This window comes from Lipotes vexillifer, unplaced genomic scaffold, assembly GCF_000442215.2.
Source record: "Lipotes vexillifer unplaced genomic scaffold, Lipotes_vexillifer_v1.1 scaffold168, whole genome shotgun sequence".
Taxonomy (NCBI): Eukaryota; Metazoa; Chordata; class Mammalia; order Artiodactyla; family Lipotidae; genus Lipotes; species Lipotes vexillifer.
In genome coordinates, this window is record NW_006773947.1 from 3,735,712 (window position 1) to 3,746,345 (window position 10,634).

General features: G+C 43.1%; 1 protein-coding gene across 1 annotated transcript in view; it reads right to left on the reverse strand.

Moving 5' to 3' along the window:
• The window catches only part of GREB1L (GREB1 like retinoic acid receptor coactivator), a 126,283-nt gene that overhangs the window by 1,055 nt on the left and 114,594 nt on the right, over positions 1-10,634 (reverse strand). Inside the window, exons 25-31 of the mRNA XM_007448624.1 lie at positions 9,390-9,551; positions 9,043-9,247; positions 4,577-4,742; positions 3,371-3,598; positions 2,076-2,217; positions 1,033-1,233; positions 465-603 (exon numbers count right to left, since the gene is read on the reverse strand). Coding sequence (XP_007448686.1) covers positions 465-603; positions 1,033-1,233; positions 2,076-2,217; positions 3,371-3,598; positions 4,577-4,742; positions 9,043-9,247; positions 9,390-9,551 — 1,243 coding nt within the window. The remainder of the gene's footprint in view (positions 1-464; positions 604-1,032; positions 1,234-2,075; positions 2,218-3,370; positions 3,599-4,576; positions 4,743-9,042; positions 9,248-9,389; positions 9,552-10,634) is intronic.

Below are 10,634 nucleotides of genomic sequence, written 5' to 3' on the forward strand. Positions count from 1 at the left end.
GCTGTGGCCTCTCCCGTTGCGGAGCACAGGCTCCGGACGCACAGGCTCAGCGGCCATGGCTCACGGGCCCAGCCGCTCCGCGGCATGTGGGATCTTCCCGGACCGGGCACGAACCCGTGTCCCCTGCATCGGCAGGCAGACTCTCAACCACTGTGCCACCAGGGAAGCCCAACCTGATTTTTATTAAAATTAGATTATATGAGAAGCATCACTTCTTGTATTGCATCATTCCTTTCTAAAATTACTAGTGGCAAACATATTTAATATGGTCACAAACCTGGCTATATTTATCTGCATTTAGTCTTAACACTCCCCCATTTAAAAAATCAGTGGCCTGGTTTAAAAGTAAGGTATTTAATTTACTGGCAAAATGATTGTTAAAGTGCTCTTTTATATCTTTCCCACTGTATTTTGTCCAGTGGGAACTAATAGCATTCACAAGCAAGATGCTAAATTTGATTTACCTTTTAGAAACTTAAATCTCTTAAGAAGATCAGCACCTACAAAAGAGTCACAGAGGTACAAGAGGAGTCCACTGAAACACACCCCTTCACAGTTGACATTGCTGGAGTGGGGTCTGGAGCTGACGTAGCATATGGCCACCTGGAATCATCAAGCAGAGATAGCGCAAGCATTTCGAAAGCAAGCAAAACCTCTGCATCTTCAGCTGAAGGAAGTAGCGCCTTCCTTCTTAGCTGTGTCCACCTCAGGGTCAGGTAAGGGAGACACCTTCCGCGCCCACCCCTGACCCGGCACGCGGGATCCTAGCTCCCCCACCAGGGATTGAACCCGTGGCCCCTGCAGTGGAAGTGCAGAGTGCTAACCACTGGAGTGCAGGGAATTCCCACTTTTTTTAATGGAAACTTCAATGGGCTGGTTAGTTAAGCTTTGTACTCCCTTTATTTTGTGTGTCAAGTTTTAACGTATTTAAAGCTTCTTTATTTCTCATAATAAAGGACAGTTATGAGAGAAATTAATAGAAGCAAAACAAGCCCCTCTCTCTAATAAGAGTATCAGCCCCTTCCCCTTTACCTCTGGTCCAATGTTAAGGTAGCAGTCGATGGCCAACACGGGACTCCTGAAGTTATGGATAGCTTTGGGGAAGAGTTTGTATGAGGCGTGCTGAAGGAACTTCTCCAGGAGAAACTGTGCAGGGGCTGCCAGTAGTGTGTGTTCGCTGTCGGGAGCACAGACATACTGAAGGGGCAAGATGGGTGCTAAGCTCTCTGACACCTGAAATCAGAGCCAAGATGATCATGGGAAATGGGTCTGTCACTATGTGAAACTGGCAAGGAAAGCACTGCATTGCATCTGAACAATCCGCAAGTAATAGCAGCACAGAGACAGATATCAGGCTCAAATGTAAGTCTGTCATTCTCGGGTTCTGAAATTTTTTTCCCTTGGAAATAGTGCAGTTGGATTTAACATAATTTATACATAGCAAGGGCAGGAGCAAATGCAAAAGTAGGCTTCTTTGAAAGTTAGTGCATTTAGCATGTACACTGTAAGAACCAACAGGAAGCCTTTTATAGCGTTGCTGGATGTAGATGGGTTAAAATCCACAAAAAAAAAAAAAAAAGCAAAGAGATTTCTAAGCTCCACTGGGGAGTCCACATGCTAAAAATGATTAGATACCAGTAAATCTCTTAAACAGAAAAGGGTAGGCCCATGGAATTAACCCTTAACAGGTTTTGATCTGCCTTACTTTAAAAAAAAAAGACTGGCAAAGGACCATGCGAGCAGCTTGATGTTCACTTCTTTCATGTGTTACATAAAGAATGTAAAAATGTTAACTTTGCCAGTTTAAGAATATAGAAGACGTTTGAAACTAAAGCTTTGATGGAATTAAGCCTTAAATCTAAAGAAAGGTAGTTTTGTTGAATTTTCAAAACTTATGTTTGGCTCTGGATGAGTCCTCAGTAAGGGAAACAAGAGTGCAGATTTGACATTAAGAACAGACTCCCTTGTGTTACTTTCCAATCAAGTGGCAAGTGCTTAATGCCAGTACCTGATAACAAAGATATTAATGAAAGATCATCTTATTTTCAAAAGTAGACTCAAGCTTGCAAACTTACCATGATCTTTGGTTTAATGATAAAGTCCCTTTGCCCTCCAACCTGAACATGTTTCTTCATGAGACTGAAGTTATTAAAGCGGCAGATGAGCAGGCCACTACTGTTCGTTCTCAGGTTAAAGTCAACATCTTCACAGAAATACCTAAATTATAATCACAACGATAGGTTTCCTTGACTACCTGTCACATCTCAACTATGATAGTTAAACACAGAGAAATGTGTGGCAGCTACTGGGAGACAGCCTCAAACAAAATCAACCTTTCCCCCTCATGGAGCTGGCTCTCTTGACACTGGCCTGTGAACCTCTTGATTTGGGCATTAACAGCCACTAAGGAAGGAGGAAGTGAGGTGACTGTTCCCAGACATTCCACAGCGCCCTGCATTCCTGAACTGAAATACGAGCGCACATTCTGTATACTCTTGTGGGACCGGACTGCAGAGCTGCTCCTGGTTTTAAAATCCTGGCTGTAAACAGGATAAAGCATCTGCCAAATTTAAAACACAGTAGTGAAATAGCTACAGAATGTTCTAATAGCTATAGGGTTGGGGGTTGACATAAGAGGGACTTTATGGTCTCTGACATTCTTCCTTGGCCATTTCAGATTTTCCAAGATGTGGGCATAATTTGTTCAGGAGGCAAGGCCAGGGCTAGCTGACTTTTCCCTAAAGGATCCAGGTCTCAGGGTCTTGCTAACATCTGGGGAAGAGATTACCTTCTGAGTTCTGAGGGTAAATGAAAGGTTAATCTTGAATAGGTTTACAGGTCCACACACCGATTTCTGTTGATAAAAAGTTTTGTCCCTGTTTCAGTTTTTGCTGAATAATAAGATGGCCAAAATATGTTTTCTAAGCATTTCATGTTGCAGCACCTATCATTAAGTGTCTGGGTCAGTTTGAAGGGTGATGAAGGGGCACTTTGGGGCTTAATGATCCCCCTTTCTCTGTCCATATAAAGAGAGTCTCGGGCTTCCCTGGTGGCGTAGTGATTGAGAGTCCGCCTGCCGATGCAGGGGACACGGGTTTGCGCCCCGGTCCGGGAGGATCCCACATGCCGCAGAGCGGCTGGGCCAGTGAGCCATGGCCGCTGAGCCTGCGCGTCCGGAGCCTGTGCTCCGTGACGGAAGAGGCCACAGCAGTGAGAGGCCCGTGTACCGCAAAAATAAATAAATAATAATAAAGAGTGTCTCAGTTTCTCAAAGACACAGAGACAGGAATAAAAACATTGCTGAAGCTAGACCTGGGCAGAAACAATCAGTAAATGCCAGGATCACATACATCCAGAAGGCCTGACTTACCTGTTGAAGTCATACTGCACATTCTGAGTCAAGTCTATGTTGAGGAGAATGAAGTCGTGCACGTGGCATCTAGAGAACGGGGCCTTCAGGCTCTGAGAAGTCAGCTTGCTGCTCCATTTCTGTATGCCCAGGATTGCGTAGTGGATGATTTTCGGTGTTGCTTCAATATGCTGCAAGACACTCTTCAAGGACACATTCTTACTGGAAACTCCTGTTTCCACGGGCTGGCTACGAAATGTACAGTTAGTTTACATAAGACACCACTATTACTGAAGAGAGGGTCACTTCTGAAGAGCTAACCGCACTGTACAGTATTAATACCTGAAGGATACAATTAGCTGATTGACTTTATGTTAGTCTGGAATGGAGAAGGATGTCAAGCCCGGTTTTCATGCTGCCTGTCACTGCTCACCTAGGGAAGCAGCCTTCTGTGGGCCGGGCTGATCACTTAAAGGCAGAGAGTGAAATCCAGCCCATTTCAAAGTGAGTAATGAACAGGGAGTCACCAAAGAGAGGTAGCCAGAGATTAGAAGCACACAAGTACACTTCCCAGTTCCGGTAATTATGGAATAATAAAGGAATATTTGAAAACTTCACGGGCTTCAAATCCACAGGGGAAACAAGGGCACACAATCGTAATGCCTGAGCTGGAAGGGTCTAGAGACCATCTGGCACAGTGTTTCACTGGGGCTGTGAATATTCGGGGCCATTTACTGCATAGGACTGCTCCAGGCATAGCATTTCATGGTCCTCATGGATTCCTGTCACCTCTGCCCCAGGAGGAGAACCACTAATTTGGGCCCAGCCATAATTTTATATGTGATAATGAATTGAGACCGAGGTGAAGTAACTTTCCCTATTCATCCAGATAGTTAGGAAGCAGAGCTGGGGCTAAAAAGCAGGTCTCCTGATTCAGAAGCCAGTGGTCTTTTTAAATAAACCATAGGGTCTTTCAACAGACGTTTTTAGCAAACCTAAGCTGTGATGCACAAATGGTCCAGGAATTTAATGGCAGGCTGAGTGTCTAAATTAAAAAATTCCTAAGCCACCACAAAATGTGCTAGTGAGAGTAGTCTCACAGATGACTGTTTTGCTCTGGAAAGCTGTACCTCTCTTATTTACTTCCCTGTGCAATGACAGCCAAGGAGAGTGTCTTCTCAATGACACTGTGTCACACTCCTAGAACTGCGTAGGAAGAACCACTACCTGCTCTGCTCCTGAACACTGTGAATGTTCCATAGGACACACGAGTCATCCATTACAACGATGAAAGGCCAGACACACTGGCGTTTAACTCCCAGCTCTTCCAAGCGGTTCCTCTCCAGCTCCAGGTTGTGATATGACAGCTCCTTAATAAGAAACCTGGCAGCACCTGAAAGGCAACACAACCAAGGCTTGTACATCCTTCGCTCAGGCTTGGCTGAGGCCCTGCACACAGCTCACACGCTCTCCGTAAGCATGCGTGTTCACGTGGTGACCATGCACATGGATGGGGGTCAACCAAATGTTCAGAGCAGTGAACATCACTCTCAACCATCAGTGTAGATAAGAATCACCCAGGAAGTCTGTTTAAAATGCAGATTCCTAGAACCCACCACCAGAGGTTCACTCTAGTAAGTCTGATGAGGGGCCAGAAACCAGAGATGTCTTTGCAGGTGACTCATGAACTACACTTTGAGGAGTACTGCAAGAATCCAGCTTCCCTGATAGGACAAAGGATACCACATAGAGGAGATACTTACTACTGGTTTCTTAGAGCCATGATTAGATTCTCAGCAGCAGCCACTTGCATGTCCTGCACTCGGGAGCCACCAGGGCTGCAGTAGTGGGTATGCCACTTACACTAATGTGTCCCCTGCTTTAGGTACCTTTAGGAAACTGGCAGCAGTGTCTTTGAAGAAGACTCTGGAAACTGGTATCCTTTCCCTAGGCCTGCTTTTTTGTAAGAGGCATATGGTTCAGTAAGTAAGAGACAAGACTGGAGCCAAGCTGCTTCGGTTTGAATTCTGATTCCACTGCTTTCTAGCTGTGTGACAGTGAACAAGTTAACTCCCCTGTGCCTAGGCTTCCCCACCTGTAAGAAGGCGATGATAATGTCTACTTCATAGGATTGCTGTTTGGTGCTCAGGACAGTGCCTAGCACTTGGTAAGTACTCAGTGAGTGTTAGCGATTATTAAGATGATGATCATCAGGAATTAGCCAGGTTTTATGAGTGGGCCACCCTAAAATGAAACACAATGTAGATGATAATGAAATAAAGAGGCTAAAAAAAACCATTATGTCTATGAAGGAGCCAGGAAAACAGTTTGAATAGATCAAGGGTAATACTAGGATTTAGGAAAATCTACCTTTCAATAGCACTGTGTATAACAGTTTGCATTCTCAACATAAGGACCATCTATGAAAAGCCCACAGCTAACATACTCAATGCTCAAAGACTGAAAACTTTTCCTTTAAGATCAAGAATAGGACAAGGATGCCCACCTTATCACTTCTACTTAACATAGTACTGGAAATCCTAGCCAGAGCAATTACACAAGAAAATGAAATGAAAGTCACCCAAGTTGGAAAGTAAAATTATCTCTTTGCAGACATGATCCTATATGTAGAAAACCCTAAAGATAACATGCACATTTAGAATAAATGAATTCAGCGAAGTTGCAGACACAAAAACAATACACACAAATCAGTTGTGTTTCTATATACTAACAACAAACAGTCTAAAAGGGAAATTTTAAAAAGTTCCATTTTCAATAGCATCAAAAGAAATACAGGGCTTCCCTGGTGGCGCAGTGGTTGACAGTCCGCCTGCCGACGCAGGGGACACAGGTTCATGCCCTGGTCCGGGAAGATCCCACATGCTGCGGGGCGGCTGGGCCTGTGAGCCATGGCCATTGAGCCTGCGTGTCCAGGGCCTGTGCTCTGCAATGGGAGAGGCCACAACAGTGAGAGGCCTGCGTACCGCAAAAAAAAAAAAAAAAAATACAATACTTGGGAATAAATGTTAAGCCAAGGAGGCAAAAGACTTGTACACTAAAAAGTAAAAAACACTGCTGAAATAAAGACAAATAAATGGGAAGACATCCCATGTTCATGGATTGCAAAATGTAATATTGTTAAGATGTCAATATCACACAAAGCAATCCACATATTTAATACAATCCCTGTCAAAATATCAGGTTTGTTTTTTTTTTCCAGAAATAGAAAAATCCAACTTTAAATTCACATGGAATCTCAAGGGGCTCTGAATGGCCAAAACGATCTTGAGAAAAGAACAAAGTTGGAGGTCTCACACTTGACTGATTGCAAAACTAGAGTAATCAAAACAGTGTAGTAGTGGCATATAGACTAATGGAATAAGAATATAGAGCCTAGAAACATACACTTGCATATATGGTCAAATGATTTTTGACAAGAATCTCAAGACCATTCAATGGATAAAGGATAGTTTCTTCAACAAATAATGTTGGGAAAACTGGATATCCACATGCAAAAGGATGAAGTTGGACCCTTACCTTATACTATATTAAAAAATCAAAATGGATCAAAGAGCTAAAACTATAAAACTTAGAGGAAAACATGGGGGAAAGCTTGATGATGTTGGTTTGGGCAGTGATTTCTTGGATATGACACCAAAAGCATAGGCAACAAGAGAAAAAAGCTGGACTACATAAAAATTTAAAATTTCTGCACAAAGAATGCAATCAACAGTGAAAAGGCAACCTATGGAATGGGAGAAAATATTTACAAACCTTATCTGATAACGGGTTAATATCTAGAATATATAAAGAACTCCTACAAGTCAACAACAATAAAAACTTTGCTAAAAAATAGATTCTCCAAAGAAGATATACAAATAGCCAACAAGCAAATGAAAAGATGATCAACATCACTAATCATTAGGAAAATGCAAATCAAATCACAATAAGATACCATCTTACCCATTAGGATGCCTACGAACGACATCAAAAATACCCAGAAAAAGCAAGTGTTGGCAAAGATGTGTTAAAACTGGAACCATTTTGCATTGTTGGTAGGAATGTAAAATGGTATAGACATTATGAAAAACAACATGCCAATTCCAAAAAAAAAAAAAAAAAAAAAACGGCATTACCACGTGATTAAGCAATTCTACTTTTGGGTATATACCCAAAAGAATTGGAAGCAGAGTTTTGAAGAGATTTGTGTTCATGTTCATAGTAGCATTATTCACAACAATCAAAAGGTGAGGAGCAGACTAAGGGTCCCTCAGTGGGTGAATGGATAACAAAAATGAGGAGTTAGCCTTTAATGGTACTGAGTTTCAGCTTTGCAAGATGAAGAGAGTTCTGGAGATTGGTTGCATAACAATGTGAATATACTGAACACTACTGAACCAAACACTTAAAAATGGCTAAGATAAATTTTGAGGTTTTTTACCACAGTAAAAAAAAAATTAATTTGTGTTTATTTGCATATATGTTGGTTTCTCTGCCCAGATTATTACAAAAATGGCAAAACTGGCACTAAACAAATTCAGTCAGATCTGGGATGAGGGAACTTTTTCTCCTAAAGGTTAGACACAGAAAGGTATAGTTTGAGGGTCATATGCATATAGAAAAAGATTTTAGATAGTTTGGAGATATATTGTTTGGGGGAGGATAAAGGACCAGAAATATATGAAAGTCCTAAGTCATTTGATATTATGATAAACATGGGAAATAAAATTGCATTCAAAACAAACCAGTTTGGGAAAATATTTTAATCCCATATTAAGGCTAAAGTTTAAGGACATGAAAAGGAATGGAATGGAGAACAAGAAAGGAAGAGACCTAAGAAGAAAAGGAGAGAGAGACCTGGAGAGAAGGCCTGTGTGGATCCAGGGCACTACTTGGGTCTCTTCTGTGTTCACTCCAGCTCTGGGCTGGATGTTCTTCCTCTAAAGCTCTTGATCCTCAGCCCTCTGAGACTCTGCACTGAGATACCCACAGAAGCCAATGGGAAGTGAGTTAGATGCAGGGAGTGACCAGACACTAGAGCTCTAGAACACTGGGTCCATGTGGAGGTTTCCTGCCTTCAGGAGGGAAATGAAGGAGCTCTAGACCACTCTCTCCAGTTCCTCCCCGGCTCTGTCAATACACTCAGCAACCAGGTGCTGCCTCTGAGAAATCAGCCCATTGCTCTTAAACTCCTTGGGGAAAAGCAGGAAAGACTTCTTCCAGGCACTTTTAAGATAACTGCCGTAGGCAGTGATGCTGCTTCCATTCCCCAGCTGCACAGAGCCCCCAAGAACTTGCTGTGTGCCTTTAAGATTAGTGATGCCCCTCAGAGATCCCTCCAGACTGGACTGTGAACTACTAACTCCCCTCCTCAGACTCTTCTCCTCACTGTGATGTTCCTGCTGCCAGCCTGCAGGAAGGGACATGTGCGGCCTGTACTGGGAAGAGTCCCAGTCCTTCCCAGGGTGCTCAACGTACCAGTGACTTCTTTGGTTACTAGTCCTCAGAAGTTAAAAATTCTGCAAAACTGCAGATCAAGAGAAATGAAAACTCATTTAAAGAGGAATGAAAAGTCCTTTGGTCTGCAGGGCAAGACACTATCCAGGGGCAGGGGAACCTCTGAAAGTTCATGCCTGGGGAATGGAGCTTAGTTTATCTTTCCAGCCCTTCCCCCCATCTGGGGGCCCCCTTACCCACGCCTGCATTATTGAACATGCCAGGAAGCACCAGCATGATGTGGTTGGGCCAGTACTTGCGGTACAGCGGCATCTCATACTCCTTAACCACCAGTAGGTGCAGGTGGCTGATGCCCTCCATGGCGTGAAAGAGGTTTAGGAGTCCGTGCTCGTGGCGACCACTGGAAGGAGTGAAAATAGGGCTCTTGACTGCATTCAAATTCTGCTGAAAGAGAAAAAGAAAAAGGGAAAGAAAGGACCAGAGACCAAAAAGAGAAATTAGGACCCTTAGATATCAGAAGCTTAGAGAACCTAATCTGATACCTGAGGCCTGTCAGTCCTTGTGTCCAGACGCTATCACCCACCTTGTCTGAAACCAGGGGCAGCCGCATGCTCTCCAGGTGTTTGCCTTGCTTGCTGAAGACGAAATGACTCTCCTTGGATTTGGGAATGATGAAATAGAGCTGCACCTCTTCTCCCAGCATAGAGGAAGAGAATGTGAAAGCGTGAAGGGTGGAGTCAGACATCTGCATTTGCAGAGAAGAAAGGGAGGGAATGTAAACTCACGGTTTGCAAACCTCCAGGCCACTCGTTAAGGCTGTTACTGAGAGGCAAACTAACCTGGTTAAGGCTGTTACAGAGAGAGGCAAACTAACCTGAACTTCTGCCTGCCACCAGACCTACTGTGCATGTAGTGTCGAGAGGGCTGGAAAGGCAGACGCCTCTGCCGCTGACAAGAGAGCCAAGCATCTTGCCCCTACACAGCCTCTCCGTGTGTGTAGAGAAATACCTGTTGCTGGAAACTATCTGCATTTCTCTCCTTCTTAGAACCACTGCTGTTCAGTCCTACTGAGGTCCAGTATCCCGAGGGGATGTCCTGCCATGTAAACATTCCCAAAGGTGCCCAGTGATGGGGGAAAACGCTTCTGTGTGGGTCAGGTCAAATGAATATCATTTTTCTAAGTAAACTATAAAGACTGACATTATTAAAATGCCTCTGTGGCCCCATCTTTCCTGGTTACAGTGGAAGCTGAAGATATCTGAACAGTCATTTAGCCTAGAACTCTGGCTTCCAGGAGAGACCTCTGACTCATCCAAGCCAAATATAAACCTAACCATTTTTTAAATTGCTGATAAGTTCACACTCTCAGTAACCCATCCCAGTGAATGACTAAATAAAGGTCTTTACAATGCAGACAGTACTTGGCTTAATGAAAAGATATCATCACTTTTCAGCAGCCACTAGAATCCAGGTAGTTTTCCCAAGAGTTTTAACCTAAATATTACATTCATAGAGAAATAATATTGTAATTCTTCCCTTAAATTCTCCTTCATTCTGCTTCACAAGTATTGGAATTGACTACTTGGTGAGTACTGTAATCACACAAAAACTATTTAAATAGAGGGTTTTTAATAAATGTTCTAAAAACCGATGATTTATAGATCAGGGGACTTGAATCCTCTATATTCTATAAAGCACTGTGAGCTGATTTCAAACTATCCCACCAAAAGTTTTCAATAACACAAGAAAACAAATGGGGTATGAAAGGTAACTTGTACCAGAAGAGCAGAATGATCAGTATATCCCTCTAGTACCCTGTGGGGAAAGA